The sequence below is a fragment of the Leishmania mexicana genome, chromosome 34 (genome assembly GCF_000234665.1).
Source record: "Leishmania mexicana MHOM/GT/2001/U1103 complete genome, chromosome 34".
Taxonomy (NCBI): domain Eukaryota; phylum Euglenozoa; class Kinetoplastea; order Trypanosomatida; family Trypanosomatidae; genus Leishmania; species Leishmania mexicana.
In genome coordinates this window covers 1,209,575-1,233,141 of record NC_018338.1, presented here as the reverse complement: position 1 = coordinate 1,233,141, position 23,567 = coordinate 1,209,575, and the positions used below count along the sequence as shown (strand labels likewise).

General features: G+C 56.5%; 4 protein-coding genes across 4 annotated transcripts; all 4 read left to right on the top strand.

Annotated features, from left to right (window-relative positions):
- Positions 1-1,511: 1,511 nt before the first annotated feature.
- On the top strand, positions 1,512-3,626 carry LMXM_34_3200 (conserved hypothetical protein; the record flags this gene model as incomplete). Its single annotated transcript, XM_003879267.1, has 1 exon — positions 1,512-3,626. One exon carries the CDS (start codon positions 1,512-1,514, stop codon positions 3,624-3,626), a length of 2,115 nt encoding a protein of 704 aa, XP_003879316.1.
- A 1,961-nt stretch (positions 3,627-5,587) lies between these two features.
- LMXM_34_3190 (conserved hypothetical protein) lies at positions 5,588-8,320 on the top strand (the record flags this gene model as incomplete). Its single annotated transcript, XM_003879266.1, has 1 exon — positions 5,588-8,320. The coding sequence occupies one exon, from the start codon at positions 5,588-5,590 to the stop codon at positions 8,318-8,320; it is 2,733 nt and encodes a 910-aa protein (XP_003879315.1).
- Positions 8,321-11,092: 2,772 nt separating this feature from the next.
- Positions 11,093-11,671, top strand: LMXM_34_3180 (conserved hypothetical protein; the record flags this gene model as incomplete). Its single annotated transcript, XM_003879265.1, has 1 exon — positions 11,093-11,671. One exon carries the CDS (start codon positions 11,093-11,095, stop codon positions 11,669-11,671), a length of 579 nt encoding a protein of 192 aa, XP_003879314.1.
- A 4,846-nt stretch (positions 11,672-16,517) lies between these two features.
- On the top strand, positions 16,518-22,142 carry LMXM_34_3170 (putative protein kinase; the record flags this gene model as incomplete). Its single annotated transcript, XM_003879264.1, has 1 exon — positions 16,518-22,142. The coding sequence occupies one exon, from the start codon at positions 16,518-16,520 to the stop codon at positions 22,140-22,142; it is 5,625 nt and encodes a 1,874-aa protein (XP_003879313.1).
- Between the last annotated feature and the right edge of the window lie 1,425 nt (positions 22,143-23,567).

The following is a 23,567-nucleotide window of genomic DNA, read 5'->3' as shown; positions in this document are numbered from 1 at the left end:
GCCTCTGTCGATGCGCCTTTTCCTCCTCGTCCACTGTATCGTTCACCTCACCGCTCTTCTTTGCCTCGCCCCCAACACCTTTCTCTGTCTTTTCTTTCCCGGGTGGCGTCAACTGCTCATGACGTGTGTATTCTTGCCTGCATGTGTGCTTTGGCTGGCTCTTGGATACGCACCATACTCCACACACACACACACACGCGAACAAAAAAGAAAAGAAAACACCAACATCACATTCCAACAAACCTGTCACGCACTGTGATCATAACGACTTCACCTACGCCTCGGTTCATCTCACCAGCACCGATACACAGACACACAGCGAGAATCAAAGGCGGAACATACTAAATAAAAGGAGAAGAGGAAAAACCGTAACGTTTGTCGACTCTCTCCTCCCCCCAAAAAGAAAAGGAATCCACACGAGGAAGCGCGCACAACGCACACCTGCGCGTATTGCCTCGTGCAGATTCTTCCTCGTGCACACATCCCCGTGCACATATATATACATCATCTTCCTTCTCTCTACACCTTTCTCGCTTGTGTGGCTTGTCTACGCACACAGATCTTTATATATTACGCCTGTTTTGGTTTCGCATTTTTTCATCTTCGCGGCTTTACTCTCGCCGCACTTCTCTAGGCCACTACCACCACCACCACCACCATCACCAACACCCCCCCGCCCCCGAGCCTCCGCCTTGTTCATTGATTCTCTTGTTTCTCGTCTTTGTTTGACCTTTACCTGTCTCACCACCCCGGGTCACACCGCATCGCGTTCCGTTCGACCTATATATTTATTTATTCCCTTTTTTGTTGTTCCTGCGGCGTTGTTATTGTACGTCGCAGTGTGTCGTTTTTCGTTCTCGCTCTCCCCCTTCGTGTTTGCTCTTGTGAGGCAAAGAACAGGGTCAGAGTACGTTATCGCAGTGGTGAGGGCGAAGGTGATCAGAAGAGCGAACACACTATGACAGCAGAGGGTACAACATTGAGGTAGCAACGTCGCACTTCTCTTACCTCCCTCCCTCCCCTACACCTGCTCTCGTATCGACAGGCAGCATAGCGCCACCGTCGCTCTCACCTCATTCCGCATCTCCCCCGTTTTGCCGCTCCTGTCAGCGTGCACTCTTTTTTTTCTTTTGTTCTTTCCCGCGATCGCCCCACATAGAACGATCGGGCTCTGCACTTGACGAGCACGGTCCGTTGCGAGACGGGACGGGAACCGGTCCACTACTGCGCCACTCCCCTGCCACCGTCTTTTCTTTTTCTTTTTAATCGAGGGGTTTCCCTTATCTTTGTTCCTGTTTTCTGTTCATTTCGTGCGCGGCAGCACATCTCCAGTACACGCACACAAACAAATACCCCTTCATCATCATCACGGGGCCGCTACAACGCGTGTCTGTGTGTGTCTGTGTCTGTCTTCTTCAGTCGCCGTGCGCTTCCCCAGCGAAGAGCGAGCACGAACTTCAAAGGAGGCGGAGTTTTTTTTTAAGGAAAGGCCTCCAAGTCGTTGCAAAATAATGAAAACGGAACAGGACCTCAATCAGTACGGGCTTGACTTCCTTGAGCTCAAGGCGTTGAGCGTTCCGTCATCGCTGCGCTTCTTGCTCGGCATCGAGTATGATGTGGTACTTTGCGTGAACGAGGTGGGCACTCGCCGTCCATTCCGCCTCCACTTCCCCGCCTTCGCGCCGACGTTCCGCAAGCTGCTGTCACTCTGCGCCAAGCGGTTTGGGCTGGACTGCGAGCACGGTGAGGCGGAGTCTGTCCTGACAGGCACCGCCCTCATGCCGCTGCTGCGGAACGCCGATTATCTGCCTGGGGGTCTTCACGTTAAGGAGATCTTGGAATGCCTGCAGGTGGAACCGGCTGCGAAGGCAAAGAAGTGGAAGGGCCCCGCCGCCTCTCCTGCTTTGCCCTCTGCGTCTGCAGGGTCTGACGCGACCACTGACAACGCCGCTGCTACCGCTGGGACGAGTAACGAGTTTGAGGCAAGCTTCATCGACTACTCCGAGTTTTCGTCCGACAGCTCGCTCGACGACGCGCACGGATTGGGCTTTTATCTGCTGCTCGATTACGGCTTGAGTCTCGCCACCCACAGCCACCTCGTCGGTATTCGCTTTCACAAGGACTGGGACCCGGCGGAGGCGCTGCGTGAGTTTCAGGAGTTCAGTGGCTGGACCGAGTTTGACCTACGCTACCACGACGAGCAGCGGCCACACGACGGCGGTGTCATCATTATGCCGTCCTCCCAAGATGCCTGCGACCTGCTGGAGAAGTACGAGGACGAGGACTCGGACGACGAAGGCGATCTACTACCGTTCATTCTCCGCCCTGTCTCCCCACTTGTTCCCGTGCCCTCGCTCGAGGACGCCACCCTACGCAAGTTACGCGAGCAGCACTGGGACGATGTAAAGAAGCATTGGTTGCACCTGCCGCACACACTGAACACCGTCGTCGTGTACAACCTGTACGAGGGCGCGACTTTAGCAGAGGTGCTATCGTTTTTTGAGCCGCTTCCGATTGTCTCGTCGGAGTTTGTTGAGGACAAGGCGCCATCTCACCGTCGACGCGCCTTCATCACGTTCGCTAACCTTGAGGCGACGCGCAAGGCGCTGGATGTGGACGGCAAGAACACTCGTGGGTGTACGCTGCGAGTGCAGGTGTCGCCTCCGTACATCTCTCCCAGCCGCCGCGGCAATCCAGTGAAAACGGAGCGCAACTGCCATGGCGCAGGTGACGGCCTCGCAAAGACGGGGAGCAGCGGTGCTGCCGCAAGCACGGCGGCTCACAATTCCTGCATGAGCGCTTCGCCGACCTCTAGCCCTTCTCTCCTCACTATCGACAACACCGCAGCTACGCCGCACGGGAAGGCCAAGCCCGCTGGCAACGGGAATGGGGGCGCTGCTTCTGACACCACCTCTGTCGCCGCCGCCCACGTAGGTGCTGCGTCGATTCCAACTGGCAAATCCGAGGCGTGCAAGGTGCGGCCGGTCGCCACTTCTCCTACACCACCGTATGTGGTGCAGACAGGGTCAACGCTATCTGGTGCGGCTGCGGCCGTCCCCAATGCCAACCCCTTTGGTGGCTTTGTCGATCGAGCCGCAGCGGTGGCGGGGGCGATTGCAGCGAGAGCCCATGCCCTTGCAGCCGCCTCCGCAGCTCCGATTTCGCCACCGAAAGCGACGGGCAGCGGAGCGGCGCCTGCCGCGTCAGGAGCTGAAAAAGACAGGCGGATTGACGTCATGTCCTCGCCAGGTGGCTCGCACATGAACGCCGCTGCAAAGGAATTTGTCCCTTATTTTCAGCTCAGCGCTAACTCCCCCGAGTACCGCCCCACACCGGTGCCGAAAATTGAGGCTATGTACGGCGACTACGCTGGTCTGTCGAGTCTCCGTGACGGCGTCGGGTTTCCACCGCCGCCACCACCACCACCGCCACCGCCGTCCTACGTGGATGCGCTCAGCCCTGCACCAGAGTACCGCCCTGCCCCGCGCTCCTCACGTCTCTCGCACGTTGGTGTCTCGCCGAGCTTGCCGCCGTACGCGCTGCCTCCTCCGTACGTCCCAGGTAGGGATGACGTTGATGACATGTTTCCGCCCCCACCACTGCCGCCGCCGTACTTGGGCGACTGACTGACAACTCTCTCATTCCATGTCAACCGTGTTGTTGATCTATGCGCGTGTCTGCGCCTGTGCCTGTGCGCGTGTGTATCGTGTTTGGCTCTGCCCTCCAAGAAACAACAACAACAGGCACGCAGAGAAAGTGGGAGCACTGTTCCCGCTTCTGCCCTCCTCTCCTTTCCCCCCTGATTCGGCCATGTCAATATTCTGATGAGGAGACGCTCATGCAGAGACACCAGGCACGCCAGCAAACGACAACCCATTTTTTTGTTGTTGTTGTGTTGGTGGTGGTGGTGGTGGAGAGGGGCGTGGGCGTCATGTGAAGGCAACTGGACAGACACGAACAAAAAACGGAATCCATTGGTGTAATGTGTGTGTGTGTTTTGTGTGGGTGTTCTGCATCGCTTCTTCTTCGCCTCAATTTTTTTATTTTTTTTTTTATGTTTGTTTCTTCTTCCTTTGTTTTTTTTTCGCTCCTGTTGTTGTTGCTGCTTTGTTTTTTGTGTGTAGACGTCCTGCTGCCTCTCACGGTTGTGTGTGTGTGTGTGTTTCATGGACTTGCCTACGCTCGTCTTGGTTGCTTCCACTTTTTCTTTTTTTTCGTTGTTGTTGTTCTCGCTCCCGTTTTCACTGTGAGAGGCAACACGAGAGAAAATAAAAAGGAAGCCAACTACACGCACGACCAAGCCCAGATGTTTGTTTCTCTCGATGCAAGGGGCGGCTGCGCTTTCGAATTGTGCGGTGATGTCAGGTGGTAATGTTGGCTTTTTTTTTGCACGCTTATTCCGCGGATGCGGAGAGCCACCGATCCAAAACGGTGTGATACCGGCAGGCCCGAAGCTGTCCTCAGACACCCACGCACGCGGGTGTCTGTGCGTAGGCCTCCATGTACTGCGGCACCTCCGTCTTGTACGGAGCACAGACGAAAAAAAAGCGGCATAAGCAGCGCGACTAACGGACCGCAGTAAAAGATCCGCACACATGTACACACGCATACACGAAAGGAGGAACAAGTCTAACACGAAGCAACAACGAAATATATAAAAAAACGTCAAGTATAAACCTCACGCGCGACACGCAGACGGCTGCATCAGATCCTACGCACCGCTGCGGCATCTAGGCGTGGCAAGTGACGGTTAATACTGTTTCGCACTTGCGTCGATGATGGGAAGGTGTACCTCAGCACTGTTTGGAGGGGAGGGAGGGGGGACGAGCTGGTGGGACACCATTGCGGCAGCTTCCCAACACGTGTTGTGATCACCTTTCTCTGCTTCCTTCACCGATGTTGCTGTGCGTTGCGCCAAGTAATGAGGTGCGCTGCCGCGCGAGCGTACATGAGCGTACATGAGCGCACGGGGGACACTAAACACGCCAGCCGGCCTTCTCCCTAGTCGTTGCCATATCTTTCGATACCATGCCGATTTTGTGCATTGAATCGTCTCCCTCCCCCCTGCCCACCTCCAGCTTCTTGGGTGTTCACACCACTCTTTTTTTGCTTGGTATTTGTACGCTCAACCAAAGTCAGGCGAGCCCTTCTTTTGCGCCATCAGACACAGCAGCCGTTCGCATATCTTGTCTCTCTCGCGCAGACTCACACGAGGAATAGAGGCGGACGTACAGAGATCACCTGACTCGCGGTGCGGCAGTCTCCTGGCGCAAAAACAAACGAGGGAGGGAAAGACAGCGGCGGTGGCGCTTTCTCTCTGTCGTTTTGTTTGCCGTCGATCGTCCACGCATCTCCGTATCTGTTGCTGTGCCCTTCTCTCTTTTTTATCTTTACTTTGCTCCTCCCGTATAGTGCGCGCTCGCTGCTCGTGCGGCGGTTTCTTCGTCGCACGCTTGGAGCTAAGCAAGCAAGCAAGAGACGCATCAACGCGTTCGCGTGAGGTTTGGCGTGAATTCGTGCTTGCGTGTGCACATTTTTGCACATATAGTTCCTACTGCAAGCACGACCCACCCCCTCGCCACTCATCATGCCAGCGATCTCCAACTCTGTTCTCCCGTACGTTTCGCAGCGCATTGTGGTGTTGCGCCATGGCGAGCGGCGCGATAGCTTCCCTGGTGCTCCAGCCGAGTCTAACCCGCCTTTGACAGAGGCTGGCGTGGCTGCCATCAAGGCACTCGCAGCTCGTCTCCAGCACCACCTCGGCAAAGATGCAGCCCACTCTGCTGCCATTGTTGTTTCGCCGTTTCTTCGCACACTGCAGACGGCAGAGGCGCTGCAGCACCACGGCGTCGGAGCGGCGCACTCCATGGTGATTGACAACACCCTAGCCGAGGTGTTTGGCCCAATCCGTGTTAAGGCATCACGTGCACCGAGGCTGCCGATACCGTCGACGTCGCGCGTTGTCGGGCGACTGCCCGCGTGGGGGGAGCCCATCGAAATGGCGACGAAGCGGTACGTCACCAGCTTTCTACGGAACGGCGACTTCTACGGCGGACTTATGACGGCTACCAGCTCCCTCAACGATGCGTCTCGCAGCAGTGGAGACGAGTTGCCGACTTCACCAGGTGCCACCGTCCCAGAAGCCGTCACAAATCGGCGAGTGGGCCGGCTGCCGCCGCGCAACACGTCAACAAAATCGGTGGCGAGCGGAAAGGAGAGAAGCTCGAGCATGTTGTCAGAATCCCCACCTCGCGACGTTATTCTCGTCACTCACGGCGACGCGCTCGGCTCTGTCATCGAGCACTTCTACCCCGCACGCGTCGTCTACGAGACGAATTTTTTGGGATTTGTAATCATGCGGCGCTACGGTGTTGGGAACCAGGTGTACCACCTGGAAAAATCGGAGGGGGTGAGCTGGCTCGTAGAAGGCGTCGATGCAGAGCCACGGGACCCGATCCTGCTCATCCTGGAGAAGCAGCGTTGCGCCGCGGAGGGCGGCCGCGGCAGCGGGTATGGCAACGGTGACGAAGACGAGTGCACCAGCTTCGAAGACGAATCCGATCAAGTAGACAGCGGCGCGGAGGTGCCGTTAGGCTTCGCTGGCGGTCGCCTGCGTGCGAAGCGGACCGGTGTTTTTCCTGATAGATCGCACGCGAAGTGCCGTGTCTCGTCCACTACAGGACGTCGCATGGAGGCAGTCCCCTCGATGCATGCAGCAAACCCACTCGCGCTCACCAGCAGGCTGCCCACAAAGGTCGTCTCAAAAATCGAAGACCCCAAGGACATCTCTTCAAGCCTGCCGACACAGGTGCGCACGCCTCCGAAGCCGCCACCGCAAATGCCGACGTCCGGGAACCATCACCAAGTCCACATGCCCGGCAGTGCGTCGCAGAATCACTCCAGCGGTCAGTCCCGGACCGCCGCCGCTGCGGCCGCTTCTGCACCTGCACACTCTCAGCTGCCTCATGAGTACCCAAAAGCCGGCGAAGGCTGTGAAAGGATCCGCTTGCCCACCGGAACACCCGCACAGTCTTCGAGCAACTCAGTCACTATCAACAATTATGGGCGCAACCTAGGTGAATGTGGGGAAGACACGGAGGCCGTTGGAAGTGGCAGCGGCTGCCTTCAGCGCATGGAAAGCAGAACACCGCTGGAAGAAGGCGGCTCGGTGGCAGGCCTCTGGTACAGGGAGGAGGGCCGGGATGCTGAGAAGGGCGTCATGCCGGAGGACGCGTACGGCGACTCCACATTCCCTTTCATGAGCAGCTGCGGAGGACTCTCCGAGGAGCTTAGGACGAATCGCTCGGTACGGCCGTCTGCGATACCGGCCACGTTGGTGTCCGCCACAGCGACGTCGCGGATCGACGGATCACCACCGTCGCCGCACCTGGAAATGAAGGTTACCGTAGCAAGTCCTGTGGTATGTGCATCGTACAGCAGTACCCTCAGGGGTCTCGCCGGCAAGAGCGTCGAGGCGGGCCTTGACGAGGATGCCACCTTGGGACGCGGAGGTGCCCTCCGGACGATCTGCACACACCCTGCTTTTGACACCGCTGGCGCCGTCGATGCTTCAGGCGACTTGACGGAGTCACTGAACCGGCGGATCGACCGACAGCGAAGTGTATTTTATGCCGCATTTGTCTCCACCGGATTGCGAGGTGTGGCAACTTTTCTCATCTTATTCAATGTGCTCGTGCAACCCCGCAACACGGCAACGCTGTGGTTCGGCGTCTTTGCAGTTGCCTGGGAGGTAGTATTTGCGGCAGTCGTGTACTTCTCTTGCCAGCCTGACGGCTGGCGCATGCGACGCCTTCGCAGCGCCGTAGAGCAGCTGCGCCTGAAGGGGTTTCGCGCAAAAGGCAGGGCCACCGCCGCCGGGCCTCAGTGTGCTGCGATCGACGGCGCTGGCTCGCACGACGACGCCGGTAACGTCCCTTTGAGCGGGCAGTCACCGCATCATCTCGACTGCGCCAGCCCCGGCGGGGCAGAGTACATAAGCGCAGTGGAGTGGCAGAACGGCGCCGGCGACCTCGACGAGGATTTGTCGACGACGGACCACGTTCCAAAGGGGACCATGACATGCGTCTTGTGCGGGGCTTGTCTGATCGCTGCAATCGTGCTCAAGCTGCTTATCATCAGCGCCATGAGTTTCGTCTCTGCGCTTCTCTGCGGATTGAGTGCGCTTGAGGCGATGGCAGGCATTTGGAACATGTATGAACCGACAGCTGGTCTTCTGCTGTCGCTGACGTATGGGTGTATCTGCGTGGCACGTGGGCTGTGGGACGAGAAAAAGCTGAACGCCGCTCTCGACAGCGCGTGAGGTGTGCAAACGGTAACGTTGTCTTTACCGTTCGGAGTGGCTTTCGCTGGTTTGCTCTCCACAGATTGCAGGCATTACCCTTACCTCTCTGGAGGAGAGGCGCCTCATCTCTCATTTTTATGTGCGCTGACACCCTTCTCACACTCCACGATGACCCCTCCCCCATACCCGCTGCACCTAGTGTATGGTGACTAGCGTCCTCGAGTTCTTTGAAAGCTCTCCCTCATGTCATGTGGCGAGTCAATATGAGGGCTGCCACTCTCAGAAGCGGACGAAGAAGAGCGTCGAAAAAAAAGGCAATCGGGTGGGTTTCTCGAAGAGGACGGAGGTAAGGATTTAGGGCCAGGTAAAGTTGCACCAGTCTGTGTGCGTTCTGCTTTGGTAACGGCGAGGGTTTTGCTGCTGCAGATGTGTGCCACGGTGCGCTGAGTATCAACGTCGGTGTGCGCTTCTTGCATAATCTTTCTTGTCGCACTTTTCGTTTATATATATATCTGTGTTGCATCCCCCTCCCCCTCCCCCTCCTCCCTTTTGCGGTTTTGAGTTATTTATTCCCACCCCGTCGTCTTTTTTTGTGTCCGTGTCGCTGTGCCTTTACGTAGGCGTGGAAGCGAGCGGGCATGTGCGGTGACGTAAAAAAGGGGTGAAGCTCGTACCACTCCTCCTTCCAGGAAAAAAAGGGAAAAAGCAACATCAGTTGCCTATAAAAGCTCTGCGTACGCGAGTGTCGTTTAGTTGTCCTGCTGCGTGCTTTGATCCTGCTTGTGGCTTTGATGGATCGAAAATGGTGGTGTGTGGATGGTGGTGGGGTACTGCTGTTTTACTGCCTTGATTTCTCTGCTGCGTTTTCTTTTTGTATGTGTGTGTGCCTGCTTGTTTTCTTGCGCTGTCTGTCGCTCCCTCTTTCTCTACGCGGTTGAACGGCAATCTTCTCGCTTGCCACACGGTTTAGAGCGCGTGTGTACGAAGCGCACCTCCCCAGCAACTACACCCGTTCTCTTCCGGTTCTTCGTGCAAATCACCTTCCCCGCTTGCGTGTCTTGGTCTTGTCTTCTTGTCGTCTTTATATATATTGTGGACACACTTCACTTTGCACAAAAAATACAGCGAAAAAAAACAAGGTAAACAGCAGCGACTATCGACCACCTTCATGCTTACTTCCTTTTCTCGTAAGTCTTCCTTCTTCCTCTTGCCCATTATTTATATTTTCATGCTGTTTGTGTGTTGTTGCTGCTGCTGCTGTTGTCTACGCCTGTGCGTCTTTTTATGTAGCGTATGCGTTCCATTTTTTTTACTACGTATTTGCTGTTTCGTTTGTGTGTGTGTGTGTGTGTGAAGAAAATGTCGGTCACTACCCCTTTCTCTATCTATTCTGGTGTGCATTACTTCATCACGCGCAGGCAGCGCTCCCTCCCCATTTCTTGTGTTTTACCTGCTTTGCGCCGGCGGCTCACACCCCTTTTTTCTACTTCTCCCCAACAAGATACGCCAGTTGAAGAAAATGCAAAAGACGGAAGTAAAGGAGATCAGGAAGTACTTCCCAAAACAGTTATCGGACACCTGACACATCCCAAGTACGCATTAAATACAGGTAGGCACATACACACAGCTCAATACGGCAGCGAAAAAAAAGGATAGCTCCGCAGTAGCGCCTGCTGCCACCGCTCGCGTTGCTGAGCCGTCTGCTGCATCGGAAACGAGAGTTAATTTCCCCATATGAAAGCGCTTAGCTTTCTCTCACCGGGCAACACTCTTCATACTCCTCTTCGGCCGATCGCGCATGCTGCTGTGATTACGTTTATCTTCTGCTTGCTTGCTTGCTCGGTCTTGTACTGGCTTCTGGCATTTCCCCACCCATGCACATACTTCACCTTACTCTGCCTTCTCTGTGATCTTTTTCTCCTTTACCTATCGAGGGCACCTACCCCCCCCTCTTTTTTTTCGTCAGGTTTTGATTCTTTCCGAAGGACCTCCACCTGACTCGCCTGTATTGCCCCATCTTCCCATTCTTTACCTGATCACACATAATTCATACACACACGGTTGCCTTGCCGCTTGCTGCTGGCGCACAAGCAGTGCCTCTGACCACTCCCCGAATCGAACTACGGTAGAAGACCGCGTTCTTGTGTTTTTTTTTTCGTTCTGTGTGTTGGGCACAAGTGGCGAAGCGGACAAACATAAAGGGAGAAGAAGTACCCCACAGAGGGGGAAAAAAACATTGGCTGATAATGCATACAAACACGCGTCAGCTGATAGACTGAGAAGAGCAGAGAGAACGAGCGACACAGGTTCGCCGACGTTCATGGAATCCCGGAAGACCTCTCGGGATACCGCTAGATTTACCTTCTTCCTTCACCCCCCCCCTCGCGCAGCGCCGCTCACTCCGTTTCTCTTTCTAGCCCACACGCATGCGGTGACCGCTCGCACCTTCTTGATAGTTTGAGCACTCCTTGCAACATCTTCAGAGACGACGTATTCACACGCGCAATCACATCGCACAAAGAGGAAGCGCAACGACTTCGCGCTTTCCCCCCTCACTCCTCCTTCACCACAGGACTGCAGCGCCCGAATACCCAAACAAGTTAGTTGTGTACCCGTTTGACGCGTGTCCTCTCAACCCAGCTACAAATGAACTCGTCCACAGGTACTTCCTCCGCAGCCGAAGTGGAGGCCAGCGGCGCCCCACCATGCACCTCTGCTTCACCTTCCCAACCACCGCCGCCGCCCCCGCATCGATTTTCGGCAGAGGCGGCACCGTTTGTACCATCCTACATGCGCACCCCCGTCTTAGGAGCCGGTGTGGCGCCTTTGGAGCCGGTGCCGGTAGAGGCAAGTAGCGCGTCAGGTGAGGAAGGTGGCGAGCCCGGTGCGGGAGACAAAGACACTGACAGGGAGCGCTTCTCAAAGATGTGGATGTACTGCCTTCAACAGATGCAGGGACATGAGGTCGGCATGCTGATGGACATGATGCCGCCCGACATCCAGGAGCTGTACTCCGATAAGCTCAGCGACGAGTACCTGCGGGACGAACGCGACAGCATGGACAAGGGTGTGCATGCGTTGCGTGCTGCGCAGAAGATGGTGGAGGAGCTTACCCCAGAGCAGCTCGCCCACATAGAGGAGTTCCTTGTAGAAACAGACGCTCTCAATCCCGAAGCGAACCGGTGTCACGGCAAGGCACACCACCCGCGCGGCGATGATGACAATCGCGAGGAGGAGGAGGACGACGGCGACGATGACGGCGAAGACCTGTTCATGCACCGAGACGAAGGCATGGGCTCTGACGAGGAGGAATGGCTGCTCGAACAAATGATCGCGGCTGGGGACAAGACGAGTGCCACGGCGAAGTAGTCTTTAGGGGCGTCAGTGCCTCACTCCTCTACCGCATGTGGGCTTCTCCGCCACACTTCATCGGCCGCATTCACTCCGTCGCCGCTTCACCTGGCAACGTTGCTCTTTTTTTTCGCGTATTATTCTTCTCTCGCGTGGCCTCGCTTTCCTCTGCCTAACGTACTGCATGCTGTTCCCTTATACGTGTGTGTATATCTTTTTCTGGCCGTAGAAGAGAACGACAGAAACCGTGTAGCAACATGCGAGACGAAGCTGTGAGGTGGTGGCAAGGCAGAGAAGGAGGAGGACGTTCATGGGCGTTGCACCCACCTGGTCGCCGAACGCTTTCGGCGCCGAGCCAAACGAAAACAAAAAGGAGGCAGAAGGGGGTAGGGATATGGGCGAATGCCCCCCCCCCTCCTCACTCCTCCCCCTCCGGATGATCAGCGCAGTAGAGTTGGTAATGTGCGTATTACTGCTGCTAGCACAGGTCTGCGTTTGTCGTACCACCAACAAGAGCTGGATCCCGTGGAGTCTGCTGTGGAGGCCTCTCGTTTCTTGTTCCCCATGGCGGAGAGGATAATCGTGAGAGGGATCGATATCTGTGTGATCCGCCTTGCTGATACGTTTTCGCGTGCGGCTGTGCTGCAGGAGCATGCATGTGCGTGTGTGCACACGTGCCAGGGAGCTGCACATGTATGATAGTGGTGGCGCCGTGTTGCACATGCGCGCTTTCTTGCGCAGGTCCGCTGTGCTTCTCTCTTAATTTTACACGGCCACTCATGGCGAGCAAAAAAGAGGAGAAAGTCCTAACACGCACCTCGGGCAGGTGCGCCGGTCGACGAGCACGGACCCTCAAAAAAAATTGTTGGCCGTCCTATGCATCAGCGCACGCTGTCCACGGTTTCTCCTGCCACTCTGGTTTCACACTTGCTGTCCCAGTGCCATCGTCTATGAAGCGGCAGATTGTGCATGGAGGGACCTCGCAGTCATCATGTCCGTCTCGACATACACACCGTAAATGCCCGATGATTCACTCGTGCAGCACAACTCTTCTTGAACCCACCTTTTCTCTCCCTCTCTGACTGTTTTTCATCCTGTGCGCGTGTGCACGTGGATGTGAACGGGACATGGAACGATGCGACGCGCTGAAGCCTTGCCGTGCTTTAAAAAAAAACGCAGTATACGTTCTTCCTATTTTGGCTGGCCATCTCACCGTCACGCAGCGCGCTCTTTCTGCATTTGTCGAGCAATTTCCCACAACGTCAACACGCGTCCAGGCACAACGCGAATTGCGCACAGACAGGAAATCGCAGGTCTGAGTAATCCCTCACGAGACGACAATAGTGACAGCGAGCTTGCGCGTGTAGAGGCAAGGCGGGGGCTGCTCTCGACGAAGTACAGCAGGCAACGGCCGGTGTGTCGCAGACTGAGGACAAGCGAAAGCAGAGGTAGTTTGGACGTATTACCTGCCTTTGGCTCTACTTTCACAGCAGTTTGCTTCCGTGAAGGTGTGCTTACGCGCGTTTCTGCGGACGCAGCTGTATACTCTCTGTGCGCTGCCCTTGCGTCGCCAGTGCCCATCGAAGAACAGGCACCTGGACTCGCACGTTGTTCCGAGGGCTCCTCTTTCCCAACTAGACGTCTCCCTCTCCCTCCCTATCTTTCGGTGTCTTTTACTCGACCTTTTTGTAAAGGTCCTTTTTTTTATGTTGCCCTGCGCCGTTACATGCGTCGGTGCTCTTTGTAAAAGCGCATTCGTCCTGCCCTTTTATGTTATTATTATTTGATTTTCAAGGCTGACACACACACACACACACACACACACACACACACTAGCGGCAACAGCACCAACGACAAGGGAACGAAGCACGTCCCTCTTCCTCGGTCTTTCTTTTCTTCCCGTCGTTTGTTGTTTCTGCCCATCTTTTTCACTCATCCTGAAACACGTGCTCACATCGTCTGTTGGTTTTACACACCGTCATTTATCTTGTGCTCTTTTCGTCAAGCTCTCTCACTTTCTCTCCGTACGCGTCCCTTCTTCCGCTCCTCCTCTTCCTCCTCTGATTCCTTTCGCAGGTTTAGCGTGTGCGTCACCAAGAGTGTAGTGTCGTCGTGTTTCTCATTTCTTGTTTGATCTGTTGTGTGTATCGCTGTACACGCCACCGGTGTGGCTCTGTTACTTCGCTCGCCCCCTCCTTCCCTTTTCAAGTTTCTTTCTTCTTCACGCCTTGTCCTTTGTTTTTTTTTTCCTTTTTTTTAAAGTTTATCTTCCCTCGTGTGTCTGCGTGCGCCCCTATACTTTCTCTGTGTGTCTGGCTTTCTCCATATTGGCGTCTATTTCTTCTTCCCCCCTTTCTCTCTCTCCCTCTGTGCACATAGTGGCAAGTGGCGTTTTTTTTTTCGATTGCGTCGATTCTATTTCTTCCCGCCCCCCTCCCCCCTGATCGTGCCCCTTTCTCCCACCTTCGCCGATCATCTTCATCTGCAATTTTTATTCTCGTTATCGTGTCAGCACATAGTTCTCCTTATTTCTGGCGTGGGGGTTTCCGCTATTCTTTGTATGGTGTGTGTGTGTGTGTCGTTCTTTCTCCTTCGTATCAGTTGAATTTTATTACTATTAATCCCTTCAAAGTGTCTTCCAGAGACAAAAAAAATAAACGGAAAATAGCTGCCGAGACTGCGTCTTGTCTCTGTTGTGTGGTTACCAACAGAGAGAGCCTTGCGAGGGGCAAATGAGAGGCGCCGATTTCCATCGCGTGACTAACATCATCGGCAAGCCAACGAACGGAGGACACCTCACGTCCATAGAAAAGAAAGACTGAGGTGTGTCTCCTTGCAGGGAAGAATCACAGGAAATAAAAAAGAAGAGAGAAACATCGGAGAGTAGAGAAAGACGTGTGCCCGTTACCGTGTCGGTCTCTTTGATTTGGTGTGTTTCTTTGTGTTTGGTGCGTACCTGTTCTTGTGGTGCTGCCGTTGTAGCCCCCCCCCCCCGTTTTCGCCCTTTAAACGTTCTGCTTGCTTCGTGTGCGGGTGTCTGTTGTGGTATGCTTTCTATTCCTTTTGCCCACCGACCTTGTTCCCTGTTTTTTCTTTCTTCGTGGCGGTGCGCGAACTCGTCTTTCTCTCTGTGTGTGTGCTGAGACAAAGGGAAAGGGATGAGTGCAGCTGAGTAACATTCGGTATCACGTGTGACACGAACGGAACTATACTCTCGTTTTTCTTTTTCTCTCCCGCGCACGTTAGCACGCACGTACACCCCTCAGACATACTCCCCCCCCTCCCTCTCCCTCGTTACACGTCACGGTCGACACATTTGAACAGCCCAAGGGACGGCAGGCGAGTACAGCACTTTAGCCTACCGTACCAATTCTCAGCCCCCCTATACCCCCTCCTCTAAAGACTCACCGAAACGTTTGTGAACGCTGCAGCTGCAGGATTTTCAGTTGCGGGCGTAAACGCTGCTCGGTTGTGTTCTTTTTTTGTTGTCCTCGCCGTCTCTCTTTGGGGCCAATCGTTTGCGAATTTTATTCTGTTTGCCCATCCCGCTGTGGCGTCGATTTCTGTTGCCCTTCCCCCTCCCCTCCCCCCACACACTTTATGTCGCTCTGTTGACTCCTTTTTTGTTTTGCTGCCTTGTCTTGTCACCTCCATCTCACGTCCTTCTCCCTCGCTTTACCGTCCAGCCTACTCTTTATCATTTTTCTCTCCATCATCCTTCTCAATCCCTCTACCCTATTCCCCCGCCCCCACCACCACTACCATACCCCCTCTCTCTGTGATTCTTTCTCCCGTTTTTTTTCTTGTGCTTCTGCTCACGTGTCACTTCCCTTTTTATTCGTCTTGGGGGACTCTCACGTGCATCTGTCTTCTTGCTCCTTTGTTTTCCCCGCTTTTTTTATTTTTTTCGGATCGTTTTGCTGCACGTGGTGTATGTACGCAGCCACACACCCCTTCCCCCTATTTGAAACAACACACACATACACACACACACGTAATCATAAGCGCCCCCTTTTTTTCTGCTTCGCTGTGCTCTTCTTCTTCCGTTCACTCTCTCTCCCTGTCTGCATTCTGCTCATCGTATATGTTCACATATAACGAAACATAGTGCTTTTTTCTTCACCCCGTTGTTCAGGCATCTGCCTCCCTCTCTCCCTCCCTCCTTTTTCACCAGCACTGTTCTGCTCTCGCTGTCTCCCTCTGTTCCAGGCCGTTCCCCCCCCCCGTACAGTTTCGCCTTTTTCGGGTTTCTTTGTCTCTCTCCCGCCCCATCAAGTGCGATAGCGAATCGCTTGCCTGTTCTATCCCTCCCCCTCTCCCTCTTCCTCTGACTCTCCCCTTCCTACCATCCCTCTTGTTTTGGTTTTCGTTTTCCGTCCTAGTTGCCGTATATTGATCTCTTCTGTTGCTGTCGTCTTGTGTGCCTGTGAGCAATCGTGGCCGTGCGCGGTGGGTCTTGCTTGGGCCTGCATATTGCTTCTCTTCTCGCTGTGTCGTGTCGTGTGTATTCGTTCTCTTCTTCTTTCTCCATTCGACACGTTCCTCAAGCTCACCAAGGGCAGACCACAACAGAGTTATCTTTTCTATTGTCTCGTGCGTGTTCAGTCGGCGCACACGCCTCCTGCGGCGCCGTGCAGGTGTGTGACAGGGCGCGGAAAGCGCTATCCACGACATCGTTCGAGTCCTGTTTTTTTTTTTGTTGCCCCGGTCCGGGAAAAGGCGACAGTAGGCGAAGGAGAAGGTTTGTCTGGCATATGTTGCACGAGCAGCACGGCGGGCCTGTAGAAAGTACGTACACGCGTCACGCAGCGCACCTGTAGACGAGCGAACGCAGCGTGCACACCTCTCCGTGTGTCAAGGCGTGATGGCGCATCGAGATTCTCATGCGATAACTCCTCATTCTCCGCGCAGCCACCCCAGGATCCCCTTGTGGCACCTTGGAGAACGGAAGGATGCGACTGACCGGGATGGGGGGCAGCCAGGGGGAGACGTGCGGAATGGGGCGGCGAACATACTACGCCCGCGTTCGATGTATGATGGAGAGAAAAAAATCGCTCCCTTCCTCTCGGCGAGACACACGCAACAGCAGAGCACGGAAAACGTCGAGATTGGCGGGGACTCTTCTACTGTGGTCGTGAGCCCTAACGTGATTGCCGCCATTCCGCGCGAAAGCCGCAGCCCACGTGACAGCGCCAGGGCTCCACCATCCCCGCCGCAAGTGATCATGAAGACGATTCCGTCTGCGTCTGTGGTTGCCTCCACGTCACTCGTCAGGCAACAGGGTGCCCGTGGTAGCTTGCGGTCTCTCGACAAGGCGTCGACGTATGATGACGAGCAGGTCGACTCACAAGAGCATAGTAGTCCGTCGTGCTCTATTATTGCCCCTTCCAGCAACGGCGACGTTGACTTTTCATTGGAGGCAGACAAGGACGCCCAGCTCAGCAACACCCCGTGCCACGCACCGTTGTGGAGGAGGCTCACTCAGCTGGAGCTACCTTTCCCGCAAGTGAGGCTCAGTATCCCTTTGCAGTCTACTCAGCCTGCCTCCACCGATGGCGTGGACACGTCTGCCGGCTCTCAGGACACTCGGCTGTCGTCGAAGCGGAACACGGCAAGCCGCCGGTGCTACGTGCCAGGGCGTGCCTCTCGACTCCACTCAAACACCCTCATTTCCGACGGTGGTGGTGGGGTGCTGAGCGCTCCCCTGAGCACCACTTCGCGGGCTACAACACAAGCGAGTCAAGCCACCACACGTGCGCCGAACGAGTCTCTCCATGACCTGGGCACAAGCTACATGCGGGCGTCATCGCTATCCCTCACCAGTGAGACGGACTCCACTTCAGAGGGCACATCTCTGCCGCCAGTGCAGCAGCGTGATGAGCTCATGTCGTATCGCTCGTCGCTTCCGCCGCCGCCGCCGCCGGTGCGCACCAGAACCTTCACCCTTGCCGAGGCCACGGAGCCCGCGCCCCATGCACCTGCCAAGAATTCCTCGACTCGGTTCACGCCGCCTGCGCGGATGACACCGCTGTTGATGGCGGTAGAACCGCGGCCTCTGGCACCTTCTTTTCTTGCGCGTAACCCCCTTATGCAGCCGCGACGACTTTCGGACGGGCACCTTGCTGAACATGCAGTTGCACCGTCTCAGTTCTCTGATGACGACGCACCCGCGGCAGCCGGCACCTGTTGCCCCTGCCACCGAGGCCTACGCTCTGCCTTGCTTCGAGGCTGCACGGGCAGAGGGCAAAGTGCTTCGCGCACCCCACCCATTGCAGTGCTCGTCCCGCTTCCGCCGGAGTCGGAGGAACTGACACCGGCACTGGCACTAGCATCAACACCAGCAGCAGTCTCACCGCCGCCTATGCAGCAACTGGATAGCGACACGTATGAGGTGAACGCAAACAGCCTGGCTTCAGAGATGAGCTTTCGCTGCCGAGAGCGACCTTCTCCCAGGACACAGCAACTCGATCCGGCGTCGGTTCTGGAGCCGCGCGCTTCCGTATGTGTGTCACCGGCTCACCTTTCGCTGTCTCAAGTTTACGTGCTCACTCCGAGGCCGCAGCCGCCGCTGTCGACGCCGGCACGCTCCTCTCCTCCTCGCAATGTTGATCCTACACCGATCGAGTATGTTGCTAGCTTGAAGCCACCGCGCGGTTCTTGCAGCGTCCGTGGAGGTCTTCTGTCCGTTGGCGTAGCTCTCTGCGCTGTGCCGTTGTGCGCGGCCATTCTGCTGTTTAGTTTACATTACTGGGCTGTTACGTTCCAAGAGAAGTGCTATGCGGAGGTGGTGCGGCGCCCTCGCGTGGGAACGGTGCTGCGAGTCAACTTGGAGCTGCTGCTCAGCGTTCTGCTTTCGATTGTGGTGGTGGGTGGTGGAAGTGGCGCTGCCATCTACGTCCTGCTTTACCGCCTCGCCATCCGCTATCAGGTGCGTGCCTTTGCTCTGTGCGTGCGATTTGCAGATGCGCTGTCACCGTTGGATGTGCACCACCTCGCAGCGGAGGACTCAGAGGGTCGGTACAACAGCGCGCTGCCGATCGACGCAGCTGCCGCGGCGGCACAGCAGGCCACCAACGGCGATACTCGTGCGCAGAAGTTCTCTCCATTTGTCGCCCGGTGGCATGAGGAGGTGAGTCGGCTTGTTAAGCATCTCACGTCCCCGATAGAGGTGAACCAGGCGGAGTGGCGCTCCTTGCTCTTCTCGGATCGGCGCAGCCTCGCCTTGCCGAACGAGGGCACCAACGGGAGCGGCGATCGCCCTGCAACAGAGACGACGCTGGCTGATGGTCCCTCATGCAACAGCAACAACAGCCGCTCACTCCCTTTTGGCGTGCAAGCGTCGGTGCCCACGACTGAGAATGAGCCGTGGCCACCGCATGACGCACCACCTGGATCGCGGTATCGAATGAGTGAAGCAGTCTTCCCCCGGCGACCGCAGCACCCAGTGGACTTGAGCAAGCGGCAAGAGGCGGTCACGGTGGTGGTGTGCCGTCTCATGCCCCCGGCTGAGCTGCTCGTGGAGCAGAGGCCCCTGACGCAGGTGCAGCTGAAGGAGCTGCAGCGACTCTCGAACGAGTTTCATCAGCGCCTCCGCGCCGTGCCGCGGACGTCGTACGCTGCCATTACGGAGGTGGGTGTGTCCGAAGTGGTCTTCTCCTTTAATACCGTCTTTCCACTACCTTCTCTTGTAGCAAGCCCTGCAGCCGTGGCGCTGGCTGTGGTAGCACACAAGGCGTTTGTAGAGTGGTCGCCGACGTATCTCGGCACCCCGGTGCAGTGGGGCATCGCCGTGCACCGTTTTGATGCTTACATGTGCCCCACGCGCGGTATGCAAGGGCGGCTCTACGTCAGTTTTGGGACGGTCGAGTACGACTTTGCTCGTCTACTGGCGGAGCTGGCGGCACTGTTCAACTACGGTGCGTTGTGTCACGCCGGGTTTCTTGCGGACGCCTCGTGTCAGGCGCAATGTCTCCCCGTGGACTACGTGATGGATTTGCGTCAGCAGGCGTTTCTGGTGTACCAGCTGCACGATGGCGACGTCGACAGGGAGCAGCGGCTGCAGATGAATAGCGCGATAGGGGCCATGCGCAACGGTGAGTACAAGGCAGCTGTGGATGCACTGGGAGTGTGGAGGAGGAAGAGCAGCGGCTGCGGCGGCCTGCCGAGGACCGCCGCACACCTGCGATATGTTGCCGGGTTTCTGGAGTGCGCCGGGCGTAAGCGTCGGCCGTGCGCTTCGGAAGCCACATCAGAGGCAGGAAACGCGCCGTCTTTCACTTGTGCGGTCGAGGGTGTTGCCGAGTGGGCGGCAGAAAACCTTCTGGCGTCGTATTTTCGCCCACCGCCTGTTTGGGAGGAGGAGGAGGCGCCGCGAGCGCCGAGCCCTGACCTGCTTTGCGCACCATCTACTCTGGCGACAAGCGGGGGCGGTAGTTGCGGCTTGCAAAGACAGGAGTGCGGTAGAGGCAACGTACTTGTGCCATCTTCCCCGCAACCATCGCGTGGCGCCGCGGGTGAATTGGCGACGTTCTTTCGATCACTGATGCGCCGCTCATACCGGGCTGGCACCCGCTACGTACTGTCGGCTGAACAACGGGAGGGGCATGCAGAATCCAAGGCCATGGGGGAGGCCCCGCATCATCCGCGCAAGGTCTTGGCAGCGATAGACGGTGACACAAGACCACCTAGCTCTTCGCAGAGGAGTGATGGGCCACCCTCTCCTGGGACCGAGTCCGTCTCAGGAGAGGGTATCGTGCTCGAGGCCGGCTCTGCGCCTCTTTCGCCGCGCGACAACGTCACCGGCTGCTCCTCTTTATCCCATGCGACGCGCTCTGTTTTCGAGACGTCGATCCCGACCACCACGTTTGCGGACGTGACGAGTGGAGATCGGAAGTGGGCCGCGCTCGCCCTTCTGACGGAGCCGGACCAAAGCACCATCACTGTGACCGCGTCGAGGCCGCGTCTCTCCTCGAACAGTTGGAGTCTTGCAGAATCTGGTGTGCCCGAGATGCCGACTCTAACGCCGCTGACCTCGGGAGTTTTGCGGTCGTCGCAGTCGGATGTCCGGCGGCAACGTCACACCTCCATTCTACTCCCCGCAGCGAAAAAGGAAGACGATGCGGCGGGTGCTGTAGCCGCCTGTGCATCTGCAAAGGACAGTGCTACTCTGCGCTCTTCGCGAGGGCGGCGCGACAGCGGCGGTGGCAGGAGTGAGCGGCCACGCGGTCGTAATGGCTCCCAGTTTACGACGGAAGTCCCAGCCAGCGATGAGTTGCCGTCACGGCAGTTGGGGCATCGATGCATCTCCCAGCTGACCGACACCTCGATCGCCCGCTTCCTGTCCGAGATGAGCCACGAATCTCTGTCGGCGCGCTCTGGCTCAGTGCGTCGGCGCGCCTCTGCGAGCACCGCCGCCGCCTCCTCGGTTCTCCCTCTCTTTACGGACAACACGGTACCCTTCACTCTGCAGGAAAGGGTAGAGGCACGCAGTGAGGCGGAGGTTGTGTGCGAGGCAGACCTTAATCAAGAGCTGTCGATGATGTCTGTTGCGCAGCGCTCCCGTTCCCGGCGTAGCCACCGTGCGACGGCTCAGGCATTGTCTGTGGTCTGCTCCTGTACGAGGCGCATCGACAACAGCTTGCGCAACACGGTGATGGTCTTCCAAGGCTTCCACCCAGACGGTTATCTGGTTGTGGTGAAGCGTGCGGACCGTCGTGCTGCGAAACAGGTGGCGCAGCTGCAGAACGAAGTGGATCTATTGCGGGAGCTGCATCACCGCAACATCGTTAACATCGTCAGTGCCTGGGAGGACGACGAGGCGGTGTATTTCGCGATGGAGTACGCTTGCGAGACGCTGGCGGCCGTGCTGCAGAAGTTCAAGGTGCTGCTGCCCGGGGTTGTACGCTTCTACGCGCGTGAGCTGCTGAACGCGCTGGTCTATCTGCACCGGGACTGCGGCATCATCCACCGTGATCTGTCGCCCAACAACATCATCATCACCAACACAACGGATCGAAGTCGCGTGAAGTTAATTGACTTTGGCCGTTCCATCATGGCGCCGCACTTCTGCAGTGGGAGCAGTGGCATGTCGACGACAGTGCCAGGCAACGCCAGCCTCGAGTTTACGGAGCGCCGTTCGAGCCGCAACAAGGTAAGTGTCACGGATGTGCCCACGTCGGTTGTCGGGACGCCCCTCTTCATGTCTCCGCAGGCTTGCAGAGGCCTTGCGCATCCGACGAGCGACATCTGGAGCTTGGGCATCATTGTGCACCTGTGCCTCACAGGGACCTACCCGTACCCGCCAGAGACTTTTACCGATCCCGAGACGTTCATTACAAATATCGGGAGCGACCGGTTGACCCCGGCGATCGCGGACACTTGCGAGATGACTGGCGACGCACGCAGCTTTATCGAACAGTGCTTGACCCTGAACCACACCGAACGTCCCTCTGCCGCAACGCTGCTGAAACACACCTTTGTAGAACGCTGAGCGGCACACGAGGGCGTGTGTATGATCGTTTTTCCTCACCTCGTCTCCTTTGCTGTGCTGTGCTGTGAGTGGACGTGCCTGGACTGGCGCTCAACTGAGATGTGGTTGCGGAGGAAAACAGTGAAATGTTTTTTTTTCTCTCCTGTGGGGGCTTTGATTTGTCTTTTCGGCATCCACCGCAACAAGCTCCCCTTCGGATGCACCCATGCGTGTGTCTCCTCCTTTTTTTTGCCCGTCCTGTTGTACATTAATCTGCCGCGTGCAGTTCGATGTCAGCTAGGAACACTGTTGCGGTGCGCGCTACTTTTTTTTCTCCCTATTCCTCTCTCTCTGCGTATCCGTATGATTGCTTATGTTTGCTCGCTACGTGAGCTCTCTGCGAGTCGCCTTCTCCCTCCCGTCCCGTGCTGCGCTTTCGAGCTTGGCTTGCTTGATGACCGCTCTTCCCTTCCCGCCTTCGTTTTTCCCATCCATCTCTCTCATGTACGTGATTTTCTTCCGCTTTCTTGTTTGTTTTGGGTAGGGAGGGAGGATGGAAGGAGGGGGGGGGCACTCGGTTCTCGTCGACGTCTGAGCAAATGACGCGTCGCGGCTGTGTGCATGTATGTGCGCATATCTTTTCCTCATGACTCCCTCTTGTTACTTTTATCGCCGTCGCTGTACTTCTTCCTTCCTCTCGTCTCCCCGTAATGTTTGTGGTTTTCTTCGTTCGCTGCTGGCCTCCCTCCCCGCCCTCCTCTCCCCCCATCATTGGCCTCTTCCCTCCTCCCTCTTCCTCTTTTTCTTCACCTCCGAGGACAGTTCACAATAGGATGGAACTGTCTACGCGTGGTGGACGCGTTCGTGTGTGCCTGCATGTGCGTGTGGGTGTACGTGTGCACTCGTCTATATATGCGTGTATTCCCTGTATCTTCCCCGCATTCCTTGCTTTTCACTGTGGTATCTTTCCGGTTTCCTTGATTCTCTTCTCTCCCCTCCGCCCCCGCCCCTTTCCTTTCACTGCCTCTGCTTCTCTCTCAGTGACTGTTAGTCCTACGCCTCATGCGCCAACAACCTGGACGCGATGAACGTCATGCAACTGGGGGAAAAAACAAGGCAAAGTACCATCAACAACAACACAAGAAAATATCTGGAGAAGTACAGGGAATGGCCCGCACACAAGCGATACTCAAATGGCGCCGCTTGTCTGCCAGTCAGGAGCGCTACGTCTGCTCTCTATTAATCTCGCGTATCTTCGCTCTATCCCCGTCCTTCTATCTCACGGCGGGAGGATGGGTTCCGCCGCCGCTGGCTCGAACGGCTTCTGCTGCTCTTTCGTCTCCCTCACTAGTGCTCACTTGTGGCGCCTTTGCTCCCCCTCTTTTTTTTGTCACGTATCACCCACTACTGCCACCCATCAAACTGCAACACACACACACACACACA